General features: G+C 40.3%; 3 protein-coding genes across 4 annotated transcripts; 2 read left to right on the top strand and 1 right to left on the bottom strand.

The window, feature by feature from the left end:
* The first annotated feature begins 1,830 nt into the window (after positions 1-1,830).
* Positions 1,831-6,534, top strand: LOC105380262. 2 transcript variants are annotated; one of them, XM_038107205.2, is made up of 3 exons: positions 1,831-2,182; positions 2,503-3,529; positions 5,356-6,534. In XM_038107205.2, the coding sequence occupies exons 1-2, from the start codon at positions 2,038-2,040 to the stop codon at positions 3,522-3,524; spliced, it is 1,167 nt and encodes a 388-aa protein (XP_037963133.2). In that variant the 5' UTR covers positions 1,831-2,037; the 3' UTR covers positions 3,525-3,529; positions 5,356-6,534. The 2 variants fall into 2 exon arrangements, with proteins under 2 accessions (XP_037963133.2, XP_048489242.1); XM_048633285.1 differs by having other exon boundaries at positions 2,503-6,534.
* A 539-nt stretch (positions 6,535-7,073) lies between these two features.
* LOC105390225 (calaxin-like) lies at positions 7,074-27,235 on the bottom strand. Its single transcript, XM_048633287.1, has 7 exons — positions 27,108-27,235; positions 25,192-25,413; positions 12,495-12,594; positions 9,945-10,072; positions 9,144-9,278; positions 8,661-8,783; positions 7,074-8,232 (listed from the first exon to the last, which is right to left on the bottom strand). Exons 2-7 carry the CDS (start codon positions 25,404-25,406, stop codon positions 8,118-8,120), a joined length of 816 nt encoding a protein of 271 aa, XP_048489244.1. The 5' UTR covers positions 25,407-25,413; positions 27,108-27,235; the 3' UTR covers positions 7,074-8,117.
* LOC105390212 (short-chain dehydrogenase/reductase family 16C member 6) lies at positions 13,565-21,489 on the top strand. Its single transcript, XM_048633286.1, has 7 exons — positions 13,565-13,581; positions 13,852-14,017; positions 14,285-14,436; positions 14,760-14,937; positions 19,768-19,953; positions 20,772-20,957; positions 21,378-21,489. Coding segments are annotated over exons 1-7 (963 nt in total). The 5' UTR covers positions 13,565-13,579; the 3' UTR covers positions 21,471-21,489.
* Positions 27,236-27,450: the final 215 nt, after the last annotated feature.

The raw sequence follows: 27,450 nt of genomic DNA on the forward strand, positions 1-27,450 counted from the left end.
AAAATAAGATAATTTTGACGATAACCTCCTTCCCATAGTCCCAATTAGGCTAAATCTTATTATTTCTGGTAAAAAAAATATTCAGTGCTTCAGTTCAGTGTTGGGCCAATCCACTCCGCGGGCGCTCTACAGTGGCCGCGGGCCCACACTCACTGACCCTGTCCTAGAATTGCGCGCGGTTTCTGACACACTTGGGCGATTATGGACATTCCCTCTCAAGGTCACCGGTATTTTATCAACTTACCGCTCAATATCGGTTATTTACAAACAAAACTGAAATAACTTAATGAAGAAAAGCTATTGCCCGTGAGGTTCGCTTCATCTTATAAAGTCTTACTGTGGGAATTCCAGGATAAAAAGACTTTCGTATAAGTACTTACATTGATTTCGGCCTATGTCTCTAAGTAGTTGATACCAGCTTACTGGATAAACTGCACAAATTTCATGAAAATCCGGACGATTTTCATGAAATACTTAGATAGGTACTTACCTTTAACAATTTTCTTACCTTTTCATAAACATAATTATTATGACTGTGACTGACAATCACAGGTTTACTGACCTACCTAGATCTAGATTTACCGAAAAAGGAAAAAAAGGTTCCAAGTATATTAAAATGCTATTTTTTCAGTCGAACTTCAGATTTGTGTTGGGGGTTGGGTTGAGCTCAGGCTGTGCATTCAGAATCTACAAATTTTACTAAGTTTTTTTTTCTATTAGTAACTTAAGTAATTATGTATAGGAACTTAATATTTAAGTACTTAAGTATACTAAATTATGTGTAGGTATTATTAATATGTAATGTTTTTGAACAGAACGTTTTTGGTATGATTGCAATGGCGTGTCAAATCTCTATTTAGTTAATAATGATTATTAAGTATTAAGTACTAGTTACTTAGTTAGAAATAGAGTTAATAGCAGATTGGGTTACATAACAATCTTTAGCAGAATAACGTTTGGGAGCAAGGCGACCAGGTTGGCTGGCTACGACGGTCATCTGACCAAATGTGACTGTTTCATAAACAAGTTAAGTAACTGGATTTAGCTATCTAACACAGGGTTGAATTTAAAACAGTGATATCTGACCTAAAGGATGTATTTTATTAGTACCTACACACAGTTCGTAATATGCCACCGTAGGACATGGATTTTCTCCAAGACTGAAGGGTCATTGTCATTGTAATAATGTTCATTCATAGCAGGCGAGTTGGAGAGGTCACACCACACATGAACACACAAGACCCTATAGCAAAAATATCAGTATTTAAATTTAACCCAATATCCGCCCCAGGCGGGAATCAAACCCGGGATCTTGGGTATAATCAGCCACTAACCTGTCCGGTCGTAGTCAAAAGGATTAAAAGGTAGATTAAAAGTTTATTGTGACATATTTAGCTTCAATTTCTCCATAGTCGGTTAGATCGTAACCAGGGAAAGGTTGATCAATTATACGTCATCTCTATATAAAATTCTTGACAAATGTATCAAAAGTCAACCAATAATCCCTGGTTAGGTATGCTCTAACCAACTAAGGCGAAATTGGCACTAAGCATATATTTGAAAATTGTCATCTCTGCATTAGCACGCCACTCATGCCAGCAAATTTTTATTGCCACTTTATTATAATTACTTACTATTTGTATTAGAACAATTGGTTGGCGTCATATTCTATGTAGAAGTGTTCTTAAAGTATGACCATAGCGTGCAGGCATTTCCCCATGCACTATGAGGGGCCTACCCTAACTATAAAACGATTATTATAGAATTTTAGTTAGTATACTTACATTTAACAGAGCATTAGAATATTACCAACTAAAAAAGTTATTATATTTCGTCGCTTCATTCTTCAGATATAATATACCAGGTAGTCCCTTTAACCTACAGGCAACATCGCACGTTCTTTAAAGAGTAACTAAACGATACTCGATTTAAAAAATAAAACTGCTTTTCCGGTTCCGCTCCTCGTCCGAGTGTCACCTTTGACAGTTCGTCATTCCTTTTTCGTGCGAGGCAACAGACGCACGCGCTCCCGCAAAAATGCCGAAGCGCAGTGCTCAAGAAAAGTTAGAACGTTACGAAAGAAAAATACGAAAGATACAGGAAAGACAGAAGAGTAATACTGAGAAGAATCGACGTCGAATAGCACGATCTATAGTTTCTTCGGACGATGAAATTAACGAAGGTTAGTAAAGTGTTATTTTTTTATATAGACAAGTGCTAATTTCAAGTGTTAAAGTGAAATATCTATTATAAAATCGGGATTGTTTTCGAAGCAATTGCGATAACATAATCATCTGCGAGATGATTATGGGTCATGCATGACCAATCAGTACAAATACGTGAAACCTAAAATAGGTATGCACGTTCCGTACACGTCGTAATATTAGCGAAACATAAATTTGTCCTTAATTTTTTCGAACAATATCGATCTACCCTCAAGTTATTACATTGGGGGAAACAACCCTGCTGAATAATTAAAATGAACTTATTTCGTCCTTTTAGATGCTGGCACGGTTCAAATTGAACCTGAAACTGGCCTAGCTGATCAGTGGGAAGACGAGCATCCCCCAGCGGCAGCCCCCGCCTCACTTGAGAGCGCGGAGCCCGCACTGGACGCGGAGCCTGCGCAGGCCATGCCGTCGCCCGCGGGCGCCCCGGACGAGGCCGCCCCCCTCGCCGCCGCCGTCCAGATCCCCGACGTGACGCCCGAGGCGACCCACAACGCTGTAGACTCTGTCCCCAGCTGCATGGATCTGGATCCGGAATTGATGTCAGCGCTAGGGGCTTCTACGTCCGACACAGCTGAGTTTGGTGAAAATATCCATAGTAGCCTAGCCAATCTCTGGACCCCTTTGTTAAAGAAGGGATTGCAAAAAGAAGAAAAGGACAATTTATTAAAAAATTACCTCGTGCCTGCTAATTGCAAATTACTACAAGCGCCTAAGCTGAATGCAGAAATTTCCGCAGCTGTATCTGAGGTAGTAAGAGGACGCGACAAGAAACTTATTGCTTTCCAACAACAACTTGGGACGGCTACCGCAGCAGTAAACAAGGCGATGAATACTTTGCTTACGTCCGATGATAAAATATCAGCCCTTAGATATTTGAGCGATAGCTGCCGCATCCTGGCTGACTTACATCACTTATTCTCAAAAGACAGAATAAAACTAATAACCCCAAGCCTAGAAAAGAATTTTCTACATGTAATCCAGGACACGGAACGCGACGAGACTCTCTTCGGCGCGACACTGGGAGATAAAATTAAAGCCAGTAAAGCTATCGAGAAGCAGGGCTCGCAAATAAGGAAAGTTGCAACGAGTCAGAAGATGAACACTCCGCAAGCATCTTCCAGTCGTCCTGCCCCTCCGGGAAACTGGTCAGGACCTCCTCGTTACTCGTCCAACAGGGGGGGGCGAGGAGGCCAGAGGAAGGCGACGTCGACGCGCGGCCGCACCTACCCCCCGGCTCACCCGCCAGCGAGGAGCTACAACCAACCGAAGACTCGTGCACAGCCTCCTCAGTAGCACAGGTACACGCTGGCAGAATTAAACTTTATATTAATTGCTGGTCCAACATTACAAATAACAAAGTTGTTCTATCATGGATTGACCAGGGATATTCTATCCCATTCAGCTCAGAGGTCACACAGCATACAATACCAGCCCTTTCCAGTCTGTCCTCAACAGAAAGTCAGGAAATGTCTTGTGCTATAAATAAGTTACTTGAATTAGGAGCCATAAACCGATGTAAGCCAACGAAAAATCAATTTATATCTAGAACTTTTCTAGCACCGAAATCCAACGGTGGTAAAAGATTTATTTTAAACCTCAAACCCCTCAATAAATTTGTTTCAAAATTACATTTCAAGATGGAGGATTATAGAACCGCCACGAAACTTATTCCACGGGGCGGATTCCTAGCTACCATAGACTTAAAGGAAGCCTATCTATTGGTGCCTATATCCCCGTCAGATCGGAGATTTTTAAGATTTCATTACAAAGCTCCTAATTCAAGTACTGTTTATACATATGAGTTTACAGCTATGCCCTATGGCCTGTCGGTAGCACCCAGGGTTTTTACTAAAATCATGAAGGAGGTAATAACCTACCTCCGTAAACGCGGTTTTAAGTCGGTGATCTACCTCGATGACATATTGTGCGTAGGAGACACCTATGATGAGTGTTTACACAACGTACATGAGACGATTAAATTGTTACAATGTTTAGGTTTCATAGTAAATTATGAAAAAAGTTCTTTGATCCCCTCGCAAATATGCAAATTCTTAGATTTCATATATAATACCAAAGACCTATCTATTTCATTGCCAATCGAAAAGCGTAATCATTTAGTGCAGATGGTCAGGAAGTTCATTAGCTCACAAACATACACTATTAGAGAATTTGCTCAATTAATTGGTGGTCTGATCGCAGCCTGTCCGGCAGTAAAATATGGTTATTTATACACAAAAATATTAGAAAGACAGAAATTCCTAGAATTACAACAAAATAACAATAACTATGATGCCAAAATTAACCGTTCAACTGTAATTTTGCAAGATTTACATTGGTGGCGTGATAATATTTTTAGTACAAATAACCAAATGAGAACGTTATCCTATAAAAAAGAAATCTTCACTGACGCTAGTAGGACCGGATGGGGGGCGGTGTGTGATGGTAAAAAAGCCAACGGGAGATGGAAGGCCACAGAAGCAGAACACCACATTAATTATTTAGAGCTGTTAGCTGCATTCTTGGGCCTGAAAAGTTTCGTTAATGAAGACGACGCACACTGCACAATATTACTGCGTATAGATAACACCACAGCTATTAGTTATATTAACCGCTTAGGTGGAATACAGTTCCCGCACTTGAACAACCTCACAAGGTCACTATGGCAATGGTGCGAGAAGCTGAACGTGAGTGTATTCGCGTCATACATAAATACAAAAGAGAACATTGCAGATTCTGAATCAAGAAGGATTAACCCCGATACAGAATGGGAGCTCTCACATAACGCTTTCGAGCTCATTATCCAAAACTTTGGTTACCCCGATATTGACCTGTTTGCTTCTCGCAGCAATGCAAAATGCGACTCTTTTGTCTCCTGGAGACCAGAACCAGATGCATATACCGTAGATGCTTTCACAATTAATTGGCAGAGATTCTTATTTTACGCTTTCCCGCCGTTTTCTTTGGTATTGAAGTGCATACGAAAAATCATCGACGATGAGGCTACTGGTATTTTAATTTTCCCCAACTGGCCATCCCAGCCGTGGTTCCCCGTGCTGCAAACATTACTAGATTCAAATATACTTTACATGGATCCCAATAAATACCTACTTCAATCTCATTTCAGAGATCATCACCCCTTACACAACAAGCTTACCCTGGGTGCCGCGAGGCTCTGCGGGAGGCGCTCGCGCGCCGCGGCACGCCGCTAGCGGCACTCGACCTCATGCTGGCGTCACTCTCTGACAACACCATCAAGCAGTACAGCGTCACTCTTAGGCTCTGGTGGGAATATTGCGCTGCTCACAATACCACAGTTTATACTAAATCCATACCGTTTATACTATCTTTTCTAACAGAACAGTTCAGTAAAGGTTGTTCATATGGCTCTCTCAATAGTCACCGGTCAGCATTGTCCTTATTTTTAAATGATAAAATTGGTTCAGACGACAGCATAAAGCGATTATTAAAGGGAGCTTATAAGCTCAAACCAAGTCTTCCTAAATACACGTCCACTTGGGACCCACAAATAGTACTCAATTATGCTTCAAATTGGTATCCAAATTTAGAATTAAGATTAGAAGACATCACAAAGAAACTTGCTATTCTATTGGCACTTACTACAGCACATAGGGTGCAAACATTATCTTTAATAAAAATTGAGAATATTTCAATAACTGGTAACGGTGTAAAAATAGCCATAATAGACATAATTAAAACCTCATGTCCGGGTCGGGATCAACCTACTTTGTATCTACCCTTTTTCAAGGACAACTTAAAAATATGCCCTGCTTCAACCCTCAACGATTATATTTTTGTTACCAAAAATATGAGGGCTTCGAATGTGGGAAACCTGTTCTTGACCCTTAAATCACCACATAAGGCAGCTACAGCGCAGACCATCAGCCGCTGGATCAAACAGGTATTGTCAGAGAGCGGCGTAGACGTAGGCACTTATAGCGCCCACAGCACGCGACACGCGGCCACGTCGGCTGCGCTCGCCGCTGGTGTAAGTGTCGATACGATTAGGAAAACGGCAGGCTGGACCAGCTCATCAACAGCATTCGCTCGTTTCTACAATAGGCCTATTATAGACGAAAGCGGCTTTGCCAAGGCAGTTGTTTTGCCAAATTAATTAATAAGACCCTATAAAGCTCGATGATTGTAAATAATTTGATTTAGCTTACGAATTATTATTATACATAGTTGCGTAAATCATAAACTGATTGTTGATGTTAATTAAGGGACTAGTCCTTGTTTGTTTTGTTATGATTGCAAAATAAAAGTTTTCTACTTTATAAAAACACATGTGTTATTTTATTATTATTTAATTTACATAATAAGCAAGCATCCTATTCCCTGTATCTCTCTAGTTAGGACACAAAACTTTATCTCTATATCTATATACTTTATAAGGACCCCCCCAACCCATTCTGTGAATCACAAGACACATTGTGATTACAGCCCTAATGAAAGTTTTGTGATATAAAAAGCTCTAAAGAAAATGACGAACTGTCAAAGGTGACACTCGGACGAGGAGCGGAACCGGAAAAGCAGTTTTATTTTTTAAATCGAGTATCGTTTAGTTACTCTTTAAAGAACGTGCGATGTTGCCTGTAGGTTAAAGGGACTACCTGGTATATTATATCTTCGAATGAAGCGACTCATATAATAATGATCGAACTTCGCTTTAGAAGTTCGTTTGATCATCTATTATTTTGCTCAAATGTATCTAATTTTTAAATTGGAACTTTTTCATTGCTCGTGAGTGTGTATTACACGGGTTAGTTTGTATTCGTAGTGATAGGCGATTGAGGTAGGTACACCGTAGTAAAACTTATGTAATGAGCACTATTGTCTTTATGTATTAGGTATTTGTTAATTAGCATTTACAAATAGGAACTCAGATTTAGTTGTATGCAAATATTAATTAGGTAAAAAAAAATAACAATAGAAATTTCAATAAGTAATGAACAATACAGGAAGCTTACTGAATTAGTTTCTATATACTTACACCTACTTATATATATAATAAAAAGTAAGTTCATGTATAACTGAAATACACAGGCCAAAAACACTCTCGGAGAAAGTAGATATACATACACAGGGTATCGCAAAAAGTGTATACTAAGCCGAAACCTGGTACATATTATGTGTTGTAAAAAATACAAAGATTATGAATAGATCCTATTTAATTAACTTAAACTAAAATTCAATTTGCGACCTGGCGACGATAATCAATTCGCAGTTTCTCAAATATACAATACATTGCTTCAGTATAATCATAAGGCGCTTAGTGAATAAAATAAATACCTACCTCTACTATATCTACAGACTTTTAATAAAAGTACTTACATACCGTTACACAATTCAACAGATGGTATCATAAAATACCTACATTTCTGAGTCTTTCTGGAAATTGAGTAATTTTTCGGGTGCATAATCATATAACTACACCCTGTATCTATGTACCTATACTTACCTACAGTAGTAATCTAGTTTTGTGATTGTTAATTTACGTACTAGGTACTTACACTGAGAACTTGAATTATTTATAAAGCTTAACAAAATAAATGTATTAATTAACTAGTAATATTATAAATTTTAATTGAAAGAGAAAGAGATACCAACCTATTACATTTATACTTAAGTAGAATACAATTAAGAACACTTGATGTAATTACTAGATTTTAAAATTAACATAACATCTTACTTACTTAATTATTTGGCATTATAATAAATAATTAATCTACCGTTACCTACGTGACAGTTCGTTCGTTCAAGAATCGTAAGTTAATATTTTAAATTTATGACAAATCTAGATTTAAGATTCTTGTGCAAGTCGCCGTTAAAGTTTCTTTTTGAAACCCGGCATGACATGAATTTAAATTATTTATTATTATTATTGGTGACGAGGGTGCGTAGGAAGGCCGCGGCGTGCCGCTTGGAGGGGAGGCACTGGCCGAAGGCTTCTAGCAGCAGCGGCTCCTGCTCCACTGCCTCCCTGAAAATTTCACAACAGTCTCAGTTAAAATCCCATACTTATATATTTCGTAAATGAAGGTGCGGTATTGTATATAAGACTGAAGAGGATCGTGTATGAAAACTTAGTTCTCATCACAATGGGCATGCTTAGATATTTTTTTAGGACTGTGTGGGATTCACGTATTCTGGTTGTCGAACTAAGGGTTCGGGAATGAAAAGGCTTCTGTGTGATCACCAACCAAGGCAGGAAGAGAGGGAGGGTGTTGCTTGCTCCTTTTTGTTTGCTATTACACTAGCAATTATGACTATGAACTATTACTTAACTGTGGAGTTGTGGATTATATGAGAAAGACTCGTGGAAAAGTATCGTTCATAAAATGCATCGTACGGCGCAAGCACCACAAGTTAAGTTACGTGGTAAACAGGGGGTAGTATCACAAGTGTCACCTGTAGTCGTCGAGCGAGACTCGCCCGTCCTTGTCGGCGTCCAGCTTGCGCAGCACCAGCTCCACCAGGTCACGCACGCCCTCGTCCGGGTCCTCGTCGCCCGGCTGCTTCAGCAGCGAGTTCCTGGATATCATGGATAGGAGTATTATGTTCTCTGTGACAGGCCTAGACGCGGATAGTTTTTCAAGCTAGTGTTAAAGTAAGCTTGCTAGCACTTATGCCTTTTAGAAATAATCATAGTTGGTCATTGCTTAGCTTACTTTTACACTAGCTTTCCATTTGAGTTTAAAAAAACTATCCTCGTGTATCTCGGCTGTAGGGTGTAAGGGCGTGCACTTTAGCCACTTTATGAGAGGTTTCCCTTTAAGGTCAGAAAACCACGGTCTTTCAGTATGAACTTGGGATTGCCTCCAATAGCATTTTTAAATCATTTTATACGTAGTCACTTGAACTATACCCGCCAACTATCAACCCCATACTCACTTCAACAACTGGAACATCTCATCCTTGGTGATGTACCCATCTGCATTCAAGTCGTACACGTTGAAGCAGAGCCGCCGGCGCTCCTCCGGCGACCCGCGCAGCAGCACGGACAGACCGCGCGCCCAGGGGTCGAACCTATAGGAAGAAACACGTGTAATGTAGACTGATGTGGAAGTTAGACCTAATATTGTTAGAGAGGAATCATCCGCTAATAATGGCCAGTTTTCTAATGGTTATAGACTGCGCCCACGGGTCGCACCTGCGGTCGAGGAAACACGTGTAATGTAGGTAGATCAGTGTGGAAATTAGACCTAATATGGTACAAGACGATGATTCTGATAATGCAGAGCCGCTGGCGCTCCTCCGGCGACCCGCGGAGCAGGACGGACAGCCCGCGCGCCCACGGGTCGAACCTGCAGACGGGGTCAAGGTCAAGGTTAAACTAGAATAGTGATGGGAAAAATAATAGACTGATGGGGTAGTACCGAAGTTTTCTTAGGAATCATTCGCTAATAATCTTCAGTTTTCTGTTGGTCATAGATCTCTCTTAAGGAGTACGATGATATTTTTACTCGGCCTTCCCTTCTCCAATCTACCACTGCTGAACACCTTTATGATGTGACAAAGTGAGCACAAGACAAATCACAAAGGGTTCCTTCAACATACTGTAACTAGAGGTACATTGTGTTTACTTCGTCAACCGTCATATTAACTGTCTCGGCTAGGATTCGGAGGATTCCGAGTAGGTATCAGCAATGGCTGCCGCTATGAATGTGCTCTATGAATACAACAGTAACAAACCACAACGCGCCTTCCCCGCCGGCGGCGCCGCGCTCCCAGCTCACCCACAGCCGCTCCAGCACCGCCTCCTCCGTCACCAGCCCCAGCGTGCTGTGCATCACCGAGCGGAACGTGCTCTGGTCTATGCCCTGGAAGTATACAATTACAGTCTATTAGAAGGGCTAGTACGGGCGCATTTAAGACGTGACGTAACAAGAGTTTTGCATCGGGCTCACTCACATCGCGCAGCCTTAAGAGCGAGCGCAACGGAGAACTTTTGTGATGTCTTAAGAGGGAAGTATACCACTTGCTCGTCCATACAAAAAGAGAAAACGTTTTACTACCTCTAAATATAATCCAATCTCCATGATTTTTTAGTATGTTGTTGACACAAGGAATCACTATTAATATTTTCCTTTTTTTCTAAATTTTCTATAGATTCAAAATTATAGGCACCTCAAATAACGTCATTTTTGTGATAAAAACTTTGTTGAATCTAACCGTTTATTGAACACGTATATTGAACAAAGTATTTTTTGTAAAAAAACGAAAGCTATAAACCTAGAATATATTATGCTGAAGCGATTGACATCAAAATCAAGGAGATTGGTTGATGTTTGGTTAGTTTGAAACGTTTTCTCCCGAAACCAGAATTTCATCAAGAAAAGTACATATTATCAGTCGCGAGCTGCAGTGCATCTCTATCGCACCCGTGCCAGGGGCATGAGAGAACAAGCGATAGCAAATGTTTTCCTAAATACCTATTTCGCTAGAATCGCGAAGGTATACTCTCCTCTTAATAGCGCCCTGTGCTACATGGCCTGGTCTATGTGCTGGTAGCATATTATGTGGTGTTGTGAGAGGATTGTGTGAGGTCAAGCGAGAGGATAATGAGTACGGGGCAGTTCAATATAGTTGAAAATTATTAGGTTGTGAAAAGTTTCAGGAAATAAAAAGTTTCAAATAAAACTTTCAATGTATCTTTTAAAACTGTAATAATATGTATGCTGTTGGTGTATCTACCTATAATAATAATAATAATATAATAATAATACTCGTAATAACATAAAACATTCTGGTACCTACGACACATCGATCAGTATCATCATTAAGCATATGTCGCAGGCATCTGGTTTAATCTCCTGTTTGATTGAACCGCTAGCCCGTTCATCGGATGACGCTATTCAGTTGTATGACTAGGCCAAACGTTGATTGTACAAGGGTCACAAAACGTCCAACTAGTTAGCGGACTTAAAATCAGTCAGGTGGTGAATAAAACAAATATGGCGTCTAACAGCGAACAGCTGACACAAAAAGCACTTGTATTGTTATTTTTTGCAAATAAATTAGCTTTAAAGTGCGTTATTAATGTTAAAATAGTGTGACAACATGGATTTACCTATTATTACACCGCCGGGGGATAGTTTCAAAGAAAAAAATGTGCTGAAACTGGATAATTATGAACAACAATATCAAGGTACGTTTATTGTTATTGTTTAGTTAATTTGTGAGATGAGAGCATTGTAACAAAGTCTTTTTGTTGACTCTTGTCTGGTCATGTTCATCCTAATCAGACATTACAAAGTTGCTATACTATATCCCATTTAACGACTTCGCTGAATAACGTTCAGTCAAGACGTTGGACGTTACAGTCAACCACTTGACGAGTTGTTCTTTAGTCATTCAACTGAGTAGCGTCATCCAATAAACGGGCTAGCGGTTCAATCAAACAGGAGATTAAACCAGATGCCTGCGACACATACACATTGATATCTGCAAGGTACCAAAACTTTACTATAGTAAGTATAAACGATTCACGTCCCACCACCAACAATAGTTTCAACAGTTTGAAGGTTTTCGGGGTGGATAATGCACAGTCATGATGGAAAATAGACGAACGACGAAAATTGCGTGAGATACAAACGATCGCTGTACCCTATATTCCCTATAACTATTTATGAAGTTTTTGGGGCATAAAACTATGGAAATGCGTGATTTTTACAACAGATCGCGATGTAACTTTATGGATTAGTTTTCTATACGAGTTATGATCACGCATTTAGAATCTTATGTACCTACCTACCTAAGTAAAGAAAAATTAATCTAAATATCAATGATCATAGGTATATTTTGTATACTAACTGTTCATTCTTCAGGGGCAGCGGTATCGCCTGAAACTATTATATATAAAGCCTCCATAACATTTTGTTTCGTAAGTAATTTTTATGTAGGTAAATGGAAACATGATTTCATTAACACCGGTTAAAAACATAAGTAAACAAAGATGTCGATTCTGAAGGCCTAAATTCTAATTTTAGAGCTGCCAAAACTGGTCAAAACCTTAATTTCTTTAATTAAAATTCATCCCTTTGAGTGTTTCTTTTTTGCTAGGAAAATTAATAGTTTGACAGCGTTAAAATAAGAATTTCTGCCTTCAGAATAGCTGCCATTCAACTTGTAATCCTACCTCAGTCTGGGGCGGCGGGTCGATGACCAACATAAGCAAACAATGATCATACCTCAGTCTTGGGCGGTGGGTCGATGACCAACATAAGCAAACAATGATCATACCTCAGTCTTGGGCGGCGGGTCGATGGCGCTGGTGGGCACGGCCGCCTGCGCCGCCGCCACCAGCCGCCGGTACATGCCGTACAGGGCCTCCAGCTCATGTCTGGAATGAGACAAAAAGTGTTTGGTTGATTAGGCTGCGTTCCCAGTGGGCAAACTGTTGACCACCGAGTCGGCGGTAGCGGCGCCGGCGTATCGGTGTAGTATGTTGAGAGTTCAGTTTGTTGGTTATGCGCTAGCTTGGTACTTAACAGACTATTATGAAAGTTCATCAGCGTGATTTTTAAGACTGCACAAGTATCGGGATACAGAGAATTTCCTATATAATATTATATTTTTTTATAGTGCGATCTACATAAATGGTACCGGGTGTCAAGGTGGTAGAGAAGTGTTTTACGCCGAACAAGGGTGACTCGGGTGGCGACTCTGAACAACTTTTGTTCTATGACTTTGAAAAGTTACAATGTTATTATGCAATATCCTGAAACGGAACATAAGATAGTTGCAATGTCCTTCGAAATAACCTAAAGGCATGATAAACATGGTTAGATTATATCAACGTGATTAAGAATAGTGACTTTATTATCTCCTGACATGCAATAGGCTCAATAAAATTACTTAGTTTACCTCTGATGCAGTTTATGACTTACAATGTTCAAAAAAATGCACCTACCCTACCAACCTTCTATACAATTATTGCGATCATCATCAATAAAGTGAAAACACGCGTTCTCTCATCTCATTTAAGACACATTTCGGGTATATCGACCTGCCGACGCTAGTACACTGATAAAATTCTATCCGAATGTTTGACATTAGGCTAATCTCCACTCCTACAAAATATCTAAAAATATACAAAGGTTATCTCTAAAAACCATATTTTTTACATAAAAAGCGATAAGGGTCGAATTGTACTTTGTCCGTTATTATAATTTTTAAACGTGACAGTTTATAAAATAATGTAATCCTGCAATTTTACGCGCCTGGATTAACATTATCTAATGTTGATAGTAAATATTATTTATCATCAGTTAACAGCTGATAACAATTTCTTTTTATTTATTTGTTACGTAGGACACGGACGGATCATGTAAGTTTTTAATTACAATTTATTAATATCTTTACACTACAGCAGTATTTGGTTTGTCTCCATTGAGAAACAGTTAGCCAGTTAGAATAACGTCATCGCAGTCGCTACGAGTATTTCCCGTTGCTCCGGACTTAGGTATATGAAGAACAGTTTAATAATAGGTCACTCAGGGATTCTCCTTTTCTGCACACTGGTATAAATACTATTTACTTTTTGATTGCAGCTAAAGAAAATACCAATTAGGTATAAAAAAATTATTTACTTCTACAGGGCCGAGCAAGAACCACCAACAACGTATGAGAAGACAATAGATGCGTTGAAGCTGACGGGAGAGATACTGTGGACCATCGTTCAGATATGGGTGGCCATATTCCAGTCCATATACGCCGTGTTCTTCCCCATGGAGCCCAAGGATGTCTCGGGAGAGATTATATTGGTAAGTTAGCTTTAGCCGCTAAAAAGAGAGATCGATTCATGCTGCCTGAATAAAAAATATTCTTATAAAAATAATAAATTGCATTGTCTTATCTTCTGGGGCGTTGAGCGGACACTGAAATTGAGTTGGCCGTCCCCGAGTTATTTTAATGCCCATAACCCATAATCATAGCCCTCAACATGAGATGCTCTAGCAAATTCCTTAATTTTCTCCCAAGAGGTAATGTAAGTATTACTGTTTATAACTGGTTTCCCTTCCACATTCCAGATCTCAGGCACAGGCCACGGCATGGGCCGTGAGATGGCGCTGCGGTTCGCGCGACTCAAGGCCACCGTTGTCTGCGTCGACATCAACCCCAAGGGCAACCAGGAGACTGTCGACATGATCAAACAGGAGAAGGGGAAAGCGTTTAGATATGAGTGAGTTATGTGTGCAAGTGGTCTGGTTTGATAGATGGACGATGCGTTAACAGCGCGGAAACTATATACGAATACGTTCAGGTGGCCGATAGTGGATGGGTGAGGGATAGTGTGAACCGCAGATTATGGCATTTCATTATGCCTCAACTGACTTAGACTGTTGGGCGGTAGTGGATGAAGGCTAATGAGGGCAGCTGATGATTATTTTTTTGTCAGAAGTGGAAGATAGTTAGCTTAGGTCATGATCATTGAAGTTCCTTTAGAAAACTTTCCAGCAACAAACTCTTCACTTTTACGCTTATCCTTATGTTAACAACTTCCAGATGCGACATCTCGGACCGCGCAGCCGTGTTCGCCCTGCAGCAGAAGGTGTCCCAGGAGGTGGGGTCAGTGACCGTGCTGGTGAACAACGCCGGCATCATGCCCTGCCGGCCCTTCCTGGAGACCACGGAGAAGGAAGTCCGGCTCATGAACGAGATCAATGTTATGGGCGGGATCTGGGTGAGTGGCTTTTGTTTTTCATTAGTTTTTGGTAAAAGATTGGCTACGGCGCACGGGTTGTTAAAAGAAAAATTCGGTTAGGTCACATAATATTTTTCAATTCAATTCAATTTCATTTATTCATATACGAATTAAAACTTAAAACTAATACACAAACATGCAATTATTACGGTAACATTGTACATCGAGAAAAAATATATATAAAATAAATGACAAATACGAGCAAGTTACAAAGAGGGTAGATTTAAATAAGTTCACATAGTTTACCGATGATCCCACACTAGGCGAACCTGTGTCGTGGCGATCGAGTATTATTCCTATTTGATTGCTACGAACGACGGTAGGGCAGGGGGTGCGAAGAATCCCCGGGTTACGAATGGCTGCCATCAACGACTACAACTGGCGACATACAACGCACGGACACTGAGAGAGGACGAGAAGATGGTAGAACTCGAGGTAGAGCTTAGCAAAATAAAATGGGACATCTTAGGGCTATCAGAAGTCCGTAGAGAGGGCGAGGACACGATGACCCTGGAGTCCGGCCACATGCTCTACCATCTTGAGGGCGACCAACTGTCCCAAGGTGGCGTAGGATTCCTCGTCAACAAGACCCTTGTCAACAACGTAGTGGAGATCAGCAGTGTGTCGAATCGGGTAGCGTACCTAGTACTAAAACTAACCGAGAGGTATTCCTTGAAGGTCGTACAGGTATATGCACCAACCTCGGCATACTCTGACACAGAAGTCGAAGCAGTATACGAAGATATCTCTAGAGCTATCAAGTGTACTGCTAAGACCCAATACACCGTTGTGATGGGGGACTTCAACGCCAAAGTGGGAGTACAAGAATGCGACGAATCGAGGGTAGGACCTCATGGCTTTGGTAGCAGAAACCAGAGAGGGCAAATGCTTGTTGACTTCCTCGAAAGGGAGGGGCTGTACTTGATGAATTCTTTCTTTGAGAAACAGCCCCAGAGGAAGTGGACATGGGCAAGCCCCGATGGTAGGACGAAAAACGAAATCGACTTCATTATGACTGACAAGCGGCACATATTCAGAGATGTCTCAGTGATCAATAGGTTTAAAACTTCTCACTCGAGCAGCAGCCACATATAATAAGCTATTCAGCGAGATTGACATGTTTAATACATCCAAAAATACTTTTAAAAAACTTATTCTACATAAATTAACAGAATAATTAGGTACCTACACTGTCTTTATTTGTATTTGTGTACTTATTAACTTTAATAAGTCACATGTTTATTATCATGAGTACAGTTCTCTCCAGTGACATTCTTGATATTATGCATACACAATTATTGTCGTACTGTGTATGTTAGTATTTTTTATTGTGTTATTTGTGAAAGTGTATTTAAATAAGTCACTAATTTCTCAGCAACTATAATTGTTAGATTTCTCATAGTTATGCATAACAATTTACTTATTTTTGTTCTTCTTTGTTAGGTAATTTATCACAAACTTACTTATTGATAAGTACTTTTTTCTTTTTCTTTTGTCAGTAAATTTTATTGTAGTTAACTCATGTAAAATCATTAAATAACTTTAAATTCGCTAAGTTAATTTAGGGAAACCTGTAATTAGCCTTACTATTAACTTTAGGCTGTGTGAAATTTATTATTGTTACGCTGTTGGTATCCTGAATAAACACATATAAACATATAAACATAAAACTGGGAGTGATCACCGACTTCTCCGAGGTACTCTGAATATTAACTTCAAGCTGGAAAGGAGACGTCTGGTGAAGTCGACCCTTCGTCCCACACTGCACCAAATTAGAGCTGGCAACACCAGCTTCCAGAGAGAACTACAAAGCCGATTCGAATCGCTGGAAACCACTACGGATATTGACGCGGATACAATCCAAATAATGAAGGCTCTTCGTGAGGTGGGCCACAGACATTTAAGCATGAGAAGCAAAAGCAAGGAGTCTAAACTTTCAAGCGAGACACTCGAGCTTATGAGGCAGAGACGCGAATTTCCGTCGGCAGGTGACACTTCGTCAGAACTACGGGTACTCAACAAGCGTATAAAGAAGCTGATACGAAGAGATCTCCGTCGCTCCAACACACGCGCCATAGAAGCAGCAATTGAGCAAAATCGGGGGTCAAAAGTCTTCGTTCAGCAACTTGGGAGAAGCCACTTGACGAAGTTGAAGTCTGCAGATGGTAATATCGTTGCCTCTAAGCCGGAGGTTCTTGCCGAAATCGAAGGTTTTTACGGACAACTTTATGCTTCACACGCGCAGAAGTCTGTGGCTCAGCTCACCGATTCCAGAGCGCCACTAATACGCCACTACACTGACGACATCCCTGACGTCGACATAGGCGAGATTAGGATAGCCCTTGAGCAGCTTAAAAACAACAAGGCTCCGGGTGAAGACGGAATTACTACAGAGCTTCTGAAAGCTGGAGGTATTGCAATCCTCGAACAGCTCCAGAGGCTCTTCAATTCGGTTCTTCACAATGGCATTACACCGGAGGCATGGTCTGAGAGCGTCGTGGTATTGTTCTTTAAGAAGGGTGACAAAACCCTTCTGAAGAACTATAGACCGATCTCGCTTTTAAGCCATGTATACAAGCTGTTCTCAAGGGTTATCACGAACCGTCTTGCCCAAAAGTTAGACGAGTTCCAACCCCCAGAGCAGGCTGGGTTTCGAAAAGGCTTTAGTACAATAGACCACATCCACACAGTAAGGCAGATTATACAGAAGACCGAAGAGTATAATCAGCCTCTGTGTCTAGCCTTTGTTGACTATGAAAAAGCCTTCGACTCCATCGAGACCTAGGGGCAGTTTTGGAATCCTTGCAGAGATGCCAAATCGATTGGCGCTATATCGAGGTGTTGAGATGTCTGTACAATGCCGCTACTATGACTGTCCAAGTACAGGACCACAAGACAAGACCTATCCAACTGCAACGTGGAGTGAGACAGGGGGATGTGATATCTCCGAAACTGTTCACCAATGCATTGGAAGATGTCTTTAAGACGTTGGACTGGAATGGACATGGCATATGTATAAATGGCGAGTACATGTCACACCTCCGCTTCGCGGACGTCATCGTTATTATGGCAGAATCTCTGCAGGAACTCAGCTGGATGCTAAGTGGCCTAAATTCTGCTTCCCGACGTGTTGGCCTCGGTATGAACTTGGACAAGACGAAAGTCATGTACCTACAATGCTCACATCAAACCGGAGCCGGTCGCCGTTGGTGAGGCAACAATCGAAGTTGTGCAAGAATATGTCTACCTCGGGCAGACTATTCGGCTAGGCAGAAGCAATTTCGACAAGGAGGCTGCAAGGCAAACTATTGTTACGAAACCGAGAAAAGAGAAATTACGATTTGATCCCAAAACTAACGACACTAGGCATGATATTAAGGAACTCCGATTAGCTTCGTGGAATGTACGCTCTCTATTCCGAGTTGGCGCCATGTATCAGGTGAATGCCGAATTAAAGAAATATGGCATCGAAATAGCAGCCCTGCAAGAAGTAAGGTGGCCGGGAAAAGGAGAGTGCAATGTCGACAGTAACACTGTTCTATTTTACAGCGGTAGTGATCATGGCGAGCACATGTACGGCACTGGTTTTATGGTCTCTAGAAACATGATCGGGAGTGTGATCAGATTTGATGCTGTGTCAGACAGAATATCTGTGCTGCGTCTAAAAGGCAAGTTCTGCAACTACTCTATCATAAATGTCTACGCTCCAACAGAGATGTCAGAAGACAGTAAAAAGGACGAGTTCTATGACCATCTAGAAGAGACATATGATCAACTACCGAGTTTTGATGCAAAACTATTGATTGGAGATTTTAACGCACAAGTGGGAAGAGAAGCAGCTTTCATGCCTACTATTGGAAAACACAGCAAGCATGCCACAACAAACGACAATGGTCTGAGACTGATATCATTTGCAACAGCAAGGGCGCTAGTAATCAAGAGCACAATGTTCCCTCATAAAGATATCCACAAAGGTACCTGGAAGTCACCTGATGGAAAAACAGTGAACCAGATCGATCATGCCGTGATAGATGACAGACACAAAAGCACCATACAGGATGTGCGTTCGTACAGAGGGCCTGACTGTGACAGCGATCACTATCTGCTTGGTATCCAACTCAGGGCAAGGATCACGGTAAAAAGAAGGAATAACACCAGAAAAGAGGAGCCGATTAACTTAGACAACCTAAGAGACCCAGATATAAGAGAAAAGTTTCGATTAGAGTTGAATAACAGGTTTAACCAGCTCACGGTTGACGCGGATATTGACAATCACTGGGATAGTGTGAAACACACAGTAAAAACAACAGCTGTTAAAGTACTGGGAAGAAAAAGAAACACCAAAAGAAGAAAGTGGTGGAATCAGGACTGCGAAGAGATTGTCAAGGAAAGGCGGAAATGTAAAATCCAGGCTGAGAATAACGAGGAATGCCAACCACTCGAGCTTAAACCCGAAACCAACATTAATATTCTTCTGAACAATTTACTGCGCGCTTCGCTGCGTTGTGACACTGAGGTCAGACTCCAGACATACAGACACGCAATTACGAACACGTAAAAGGTTTGCCAGTTTCTTCCCAATATCCTGTATAAACCAAGTACGTACCAAGGTAGGCACTATGGAGAAGTATAATAAATACCAACATAGGTAAGAAATGAGTTTTAAAGAAAATAAACAGTAAAAGTTATGCCAGGCGGGTACGGTATGCCTGGTTGCCAGAAGAAAAAAAAGGCGATCCGTTTACGTTACGCTTGTTATTTGCTGTGAGCTGTGACCTGTGACCCTAAACTTCTCTCCCACATCGACAGATGCTGCAAGCCTTCCTGCCTCCGATGCTGGCTCGCAACCGCGGGCACATTGTGGCGATGGCGTCGATGGCCGGCATGGTGGGCTCCAAGAACCTGGTGCCCTACTGCGGCACCAAGTTCGCGGTCCGGGGCATCATGCAAGCGCTCGCCGTGGAGCTCAGGCAGGAGGAGAAGGACTACTCTGGGGTGAGTGGTGGGCAGTTGGGGAGGAAGGAACAATATGATCAGAAGGGCTAGCACGGGGACAAAATTTTTCTATCACGCTCACTCACATTGCATAGCCTCAAGAGCGATTGCGACGAAGGACTTTTGACTCGTCGTAATTGTGCCCCATGCTAGCCCTTCAGGAGTTAAACGAAGCCCTCAGTGAAGTGGTTGAAGATGGAGTGTTGTGACAGCGATATGCTTATGGTGACGACTTGCTTATGCTGAATGACTGGTGTGCAGTGGAAAATAGTGAAAGGTGGACCAGAGGTGAATAGGTACCAAACTTTAGTACTCGTATGATGCGTGTGTCACAGTTTACATACAAACAATCATTTGCAGAAATACTTAATAAATAAACTAAAAAGTTTACCTTTGAAAAGCGTTTATCTAATCTTGTATTTATTGAGATTGTTACTAATTTTTGTGTACATTATACAGCATGCCGTTTATAACAGTTAGGTACTTTATATTATCTGTTGTATGTAATCAAATGATATAATACCTACTGTAAATATAATTGCATTCATAAATATAACTGTATCTAAAGTAGCTAACCTTCAAATCATAAAATTACATGACCGATGCTTACCAAAGAATAGTTACAGACCACTGAAAATCTTTAATTTCAAACCAAACCACTTTTCTAGTCTCTCATGAGAGTCATGAGTTCATACCAGAATACTTAAGTATTTACCTAACCTTTAGCGTCCCAAAGACCCCAGACCTGACGACTCTAGATTACTATTGTGTCTAATTGCAAGGGTCCCAAGCAATTAACCCCCCAAATGTCCCACCAGATAAAAATGACGACAGTGTGCCCCTACATCGTGAACACGGGGCTGGCCCACAACCCCAAGATCCGGTTCAAGGACCTCATGAAGCCTGTGGAGCCCACGGATGCGGCCGAGCAGATTGTGAACGCCATGCGACGCGAACTGGTGGAAATCACCGTGCCTGGTGATCTGTGGTACTCCTCTTACAAGGTGAGTGGGAGAGAGAGGGAAGTTTCTGGTGGTTTTAGCTGGTGGTGGCTGGCTGGTGATAGGTAAACCTCGCGATATCTGACATCCACAGTTATTGTCATGGCCAATAAAGGTTCATAATACCTATTTGCTATACGTAACCTTTGTCAACAAAGACAAGGCTTTATGAACATTCCTGAATGGAGATGGGGTTTTCGCAGGGATTCGATTCTTTTACAGTACCTATGATGAGCCCTTACCGCCTCAAAACCGGCGACAAACTCTTCGCCGACTGGTGATGCTGCCTCATAATTTCAGAAAGTGTCATAGACTTTTATGACAATATCAACTTGACAGAAACAAGCGGAGAGTAGCATACCTATATTAAACATCATATTATTTGTCTACAAAAACACTAGTACGTGGCTTATCTTGTTCCAGTTCCCGCAGCTGCTGCCGGCCCGCGCCGTGGCCATCCTGCAGGACTTCACCAAGACGGGGGTGGAGCCGCACGCACCCAACCAGTTCGAATAAACTAACCGCTTTAAACTTATGGCGTTTACTTTTGTCTATGACTACATTTTACCGAGGATATCCCTAAAGTACCTAATCTGAGGAGAAATTTAGGTTTTAGACGAAGAATGATGAAAGAACTATGGTAATCGTTCTAGTTACCTATGTCAGTATTCATAACTAGTTAGAAAGATATTCAGATTCAAATAAAAAATCTAATCTTTCTCTCCACATTATAGTGTAGTACTCGTATCAAGAAAAAATACTAACCTTCTTACAATATTCCCGAACTATTCAGGTCATTTGGAAAAGTAAGTTCCTAACTTTTAGTAAGCTAGTAACAAAAAGTTTAAGTCTAATCTTTACAGTTAGTACTGTAAAGAAATTGGGCGCTCCAGCCTCTAAAAACAGTAACCAAAAAGAGATTTTCACTGTATATTACGTAGTTGAACTACTCCGATAAAAATAATATACAGTGGTAGTTGTTACGAAAACGAACAACACACGTGAAACTCACTTGCTGAAATTCGTGCTCTTTTGCAGGGCGTCTAGGCTTTTCTCCTTCAGTTTTCTATGAGGCATTATACTTGCATAATTTTCATATTTATTTAAATAGTTCCAAGGTACAACGCGTAAAGAAAACAACACGCAAAACTGGCACGTATTGTCATTCCGTGAAAGACGTCCGCTCGCGGCGCGACGCGGCTGAAACTTGGCTTTCACAGGGTTGAAACTTTGGTTCGTACACTACAGTGACTACGCTACAAGCAAATTTCAATGCTTACTCTTCAAATCGATTACTAACATTACTAACTCGAGGTATTTTATAGAAGACGGGGCTCGACCCAATCGAGGAGGATATCTTCCTATTAAATAGCTACATGTAAGACCTAGTTAGGCAAGTTTATTAATCTTAAAACTTAACTGAAAAGAAGCGGTGTTATAGGTTAGGAGCATAACTAAACTAACTGTGTCGGTACTCAATTAAGTACTTCATTATTATTGTAACTATATAACACACGGTTGAACGGAGTCGAATGTTGGAATCAATTTTATTTTCAGAGATGATTTTATCTAGGTTTCCATAAGCCACTCAAAATTAATGCGCTAAACATAACCTAATAACTGTGGTTTAGTTAGGTATGTAACTACCTATGTCTTAGGTTGTCGTCTCGATCGAAATGTATCTAAGAGTAAGGCTCTAGTTGTTAAATTATCGTTTACCTATACCATCGATAGTATATTATTTCTGTAGTATTACAATGTACGACGACCGAATGGCGTAGTGGTTAGTGACCTGACTACTGAGCCGATGGTCCCGGGTTCGATTCCCGGCTGGGGCAGATATTTGTTTAAACACAGATATTTGTTCTCGGGTCTTGGATGTGCCCGAAAAATGGCAATAGGCCCGCCCCCTATTACATTGGGACTAACATAACACTCTGGCGAAAAGTGGGTGCAGCAATGCACCTCTGCCTACCCCGCAAGGGAGTACATTAGTACAAGGCGTGAGTGCGTGTTTTTAGTATTACAATGTTGGTACTAAAGACACGTATATAGATGGTATCATTGTATTTTATTTTCATGTCTCCCCTTTAAACACACTTTACGAGTATAATACCACCATATTTCGTGGTATAAAAGTATTAAATATACCACGTTAGAGGAGCACTCACTGTTGTCAAAAGCTCTGATTCGACATGCAAGCTTCGTGTGATTGTGTGTCGTTCAAAGTTTCTAAAAACTTTTAAAGTTGAGTGACTTATTTTTAACCCGCCAGTGGTGACGTATATGTCTGTGAGACCGGGTGGTTCGAAAAAGTCGAATAACTTTCTCACTAGCCATCGATTTTTGTTGTGATTTCGGGTAGCTGCCTCATTTCCCATCCCCCATCGTCAGTCCACCCCGCGACGGTGACTCGTGCGCAGGTTTGGGAGTTTTGGCGCCAACCCGGTGCGTAAGACCGGGGTCACCGACTATGTATGTCAAATTTAAAGATAGAAAAAATATTTTTTAAATTTTTCATACATTATTTTATTTTTCTTGACTTTATTTTTGTTTTGTGATTGTGAATTTCATGATTGAACTATTTTTAATAGATAGTTGTAGGTATTTATACAAATATAAGTACTTAATAGATTTCAATAAGTTTTTACAGTAATATCGGCTAGTTTCAGCATGTCCTTGAAAATGACGACGGAGATAGCTGGACCTTCAAAAAATTGTCAATGTTATGAATGTGGATAGCGAAAATAACAGAAAAATTTAATATATTTGTCACAAAATGTAAAAAATATATGTGTTACGACCATGTAAGTGCCGTCTTGCAGAGACTGTTTGGCTGTGGAGAAACAATGACTTTTAGTGTATTATTATTATTATTTTTTTGGTAGAAGTATATAAATTTTTGTTTTTTCTTATGAAGTTCGTAGTGTTATAAAACTATAAAAGGTGGACTTAGTTATAAAAAATTACATCATTGTTGTATTTTTTTAATTTTTAAGATGATAGATGAAAAATTATGCAAATATTAAGTGTTCTAAGTACCATGGTAAAAGGACTAATAAACGAGCCGTGACTTATGATAAGGCTTTGTTTTATTGTCAAAAAAATACTTATCTTTAAAATTAAACTAATTTTAAGTAGCATGTGTAGTTAATTAAGTAAAAAAAATAAGCTTGAAAATCCCGGTGCGTGAGACCGGCGTCACCAACGATGTAAGTCAAATTCACGTCACCACTGGCGGGTTAAGACGCGAGTTGACGCGACTGCTTCAACTAATATGTACATATCGGATCTTCAAGTGGGTATAGCAAAATATTGAACTTTTGTTGTGGTTCTTATACGTTATAAGTAGATATAAGAATATATGTATACGTAGGTACGGTAGGTACCTAGTTATAAAACTATGCTCGCGAGTTTGCGACCGCAATCAAATTGTCAAACTGTCAAGTTGCACACAAATTGGTCTATGGCAGATGGCAGGTTTGCGAAGCATGCACCGTATATGAATAAGCTATTGCGTTTTTATCGTAGGTTTTTAAAAGGTTTTTAAAAGGTTTTTAAAGGCACTTGTCTTTCCGAATAATAAGTATTTGGGACGGCAAGTATGTTTAAATTGTTTAATGCACCCTGCTTACTAAAAACTAAAATAATATTTTTAAGTTCCGCTGTCCATATGCAACTGAAATCTAAAGGGCGAACTTTTTATTTCTTGCTAGGTACATTACCTCGAACGGAAACACATTTGAGTTGAAACGCATAATAATGGTCGTAAAACATTAATAAATCTGTGGGTCTACTACCACTACTATATACGAGGCGGAACCTCCAATAAAATACAGAGCACTAAAACCTATTTGTGCTATTTTATCCCCGCGAGGCATGCGACAGCGCAAGCCTGACTTGGCGAATCTAGAAACCCTAGAGTAATTTATGTAGCCTCTACACTAATGATTTTTATTATGATGCTAAGGCCCACTTGCGTGGAAGAGAGGTTTAAAAGACTACTATAAGTACAAAATACTACAATACTTCGATATCATAACAGCTCCCTGCTTGCCTCGCTAATTCACATGAAACATGCAATTTCAAGATTGGTCGCGTCAGCCCAGGCAGATTAGCTTCACTGAATGCCCAAGGTGCTACCGTGTCCCAACAGATATATAGAACACGTGATACGTCACTAGAAGATGATTCTTTTGTGCACCCCCAGACAAATACATCTATAGACAGAACTTACTTATTAAACTTGGTAGTCCTAACCAGCAGCTCTACAGTCTTGGCGGGCGGTATCTTCTGGTTGACCTTCTTGCCCTTCCTCTTCACCGGGGGCGGGGCTTGGGCCTTCTTCTCGGCAGCCGCGCGGCCGGCGCTGAGGAACAGCTTGACCCCGCGCAGGGCGATGACCCCGGCCGCCACGCTGATCTGGGGCTGGGGTTTGTCTGCCGCCGCCATGGTTGAGCTGGGGGAAGGAAGCTGGAAGGTTATTGTTGCCGAGTTGGAGGAAGGAAGTTTGAGCTTATGTCGGCATTAAATTGTCTGGCTCTTTCTGTCCGTATATACGGGCAGCTCTCTACACATTTAAGGACGACATTAGCCTAAAGTTATTTTGTTAAACTTTGTCATCCACTTTCAGTACTTAGTCAATTTCATACACATAGGGTCTAGATTAAAGTGAGTAGGTAGCAGTTATATGCTAGGTAGAGGCTTTTAGTACTCTCATAGCTTCTAGCAAGTTATCAAGTCTTCACAATGGATGCAATAGCTCACGGTGCCTCTCACGTTGCATGCTAGCTAGCTGCTAAAAAGCCTAGATTAGATAAGACTATTTAGTAATTAAAGCTAGTTTCGCAGTTAACCTTCTCTATAAAACTTTTCAGGTTGCCGATATATATCTCAACTATAACTACCTAGGTAAGTGCTATAAAAGTCGCCAAGTAGAACATAATAAATATTATTGCTGCAACATTATTAGTCAGTTTTAAAAATTATTGATTTTAAAGCAGTCATTTGGCCTGTATAATATATTTTCTAAAATACATTTTCATTCTGCATTCGGAAACCTCTACCAATAAATATTTTCTACAAAATACTTCTGTGAAGGAAACAATCAAAAACTAGTTAGTTCTTTCTTCTTTTTTCCTTCAACTTGATAATAAATACAATGCAGATTAAAAACCAAGTTAATTTACTTAAACTAAAGCAAATAGTTTCCGTGATGCCGCACCAAGGTAAAACTTTGATACTAATGCTTGGAAATTAACCTAGTTCAGTTACACACAGTCGCAGTGGTTGTATACAGGGTGATTCACACAGTAGCAGCAGTGTACAGTATACAGGGTTTTGCTAACTGGCATTGAAGAACAAAATGAGGTCAATGGGATTTGAATTTACGCTGCTTTAGTCCGACCACGAGGGTTTCTAGGAGACAATTTTAGAATAATTTATGGAGTTGTGGTGAAATTTTCAGTATTTTCTAATAAATAGTCATGAGATTTTAATCAATTAGTATAGGCACTGAGGGTTTCAATTTAGGTATGTATGGAGCTAGACTAGTTCGGTAAACATATGAGCAAATCTACTACCATTGGCCATGCGTGCATCGTACCAACCATGCATGCTTCAAATTTGCATAAGAATGTAAATTACCCCTAAACATCACGCAAACGGTAAGTAGGTACTAGGTATATAGGTATGATAGATACGATAAACAAAAGAACAGCTATGAAACTAAAAAGTTTTGTGGCCTTTACACGTTTAACCAACATTAACTTTTTCTTAAAATATGAAATTAAGAAAATATTATAGTTATATTTAAATTCCGACATGCAAATCACTTTTGTTTTGGGATTAAGTTAAAGTTTTACTTAAATCGAATTCTCCCAAAAAAGCATTGGTTTGATCGATTCCATCAGCCAAGATTTTAGGAAATCTCGATAATTCCTACTTAAGTAGTTATAGTAACTTTAAAAGTAAAGCTGAGCAGATTCTAAGTAATGAACACAAGTAATCTACGAAATCCATTTGAAGGTGATCGATTGAACAACAAATGAAGTTCTATTTCTAACATCCCACCGTGGATCAATAGTTAACCTATTAGTGAAAAGCTACCTTCCTCGCAAATCGCTAAATTACATGTTCCACGAACACACATACCTAGTCAGTTGTTCCACCGGCAGGGTACCCCTTCAGTTGGCTCCCCTAACTACCACTATACACATATAGATGTACATAAAGGCTATGATTTATAGGCTATTTACTGTGTATATGCTGGAGGTGGATCGGACGTGAGCCGTCGGTATCGACTGCTTGTCTTCGTTGCTAAGATACTAAGTTTTTTGATGGAGTCTTCTTGGGGCTATCGAAGTTTGGGCTGTCTGATCTATAGACTGATAATATGCGGATACATAAGTAGTTACGTAGGCACCGAAAACGAAATAATTAGGTGCCTGCTGCTATATGTTTTATTATCTAAAACATGTAGGTACCTAGCCAAAGT

Source organism: Plutella xylostella, chromosome 5 (assembly GCF_932276165.1).
Source record: "Plutella xylostella chromosome 5, ilPluXylo3.1, whole genome shotgun sequence".
NCBI classification, from domain to species: domain Eukaryota; kingdom Metazoa; phylum Arthropoda; class Insecta; order Lepidoptera; family Plutellidae; genus Plutella; species Plutella xylostella.

What these genes read in the sequence shown, in the direction of transcription:
- LOC105390212 (XM_048633286.1), top strand. An exon ending in GGGAAAGCGTTTAGATATGA is followed by an intron (nt 14,437 to 14,759) that starts GTGAGTTATGTG and finishes AACAACTTCCAG; the next exon opens with ATGCGACATCTCGGACCGCG. An exon ending in AGGAGAAGGACTACTCTGGG is followed by an intron (nt 19,954 to 20,771) that starts GTGAGTGGTGGG and finishes ATGTCCCACCAG; the next exon opens with ATAAAAATGACGACAGTGTG.
- LOC105390225 (XM_048633287.1), bottom strand. Translation starts at nt 25,406, where the DNA reads ATGGCGGCGGCAGACAAACCCCAGCCCCAGATCAGCGTGGCGGCCGGG. An exon ending in ACCCGCCGCCCAAGACTGAG is followed by an intron (nt 10,073 to 12,494) that starts GTATGATCATTG and finishes GTATACTTCCAG; the next exon opens with GGCATAGACCAGAGCACGTT. An exon ending in GTCTCGCTCGACGACTACAG is followed by an intron (nt 8,233 to 8,660) that starts GTGACACTTGTG and finishes TGAAATTTTCAG; the next exon opens with GGAGGCAGTGGAGCAGGAGC.
- LOC105380262 (XM_048633285.1), top strand. Translation starts at nt 3,698, where the DNA reads ATGTCTTGTGCTATAAATAAGTTACTTGAATTAGGAGCCATAAACCGA.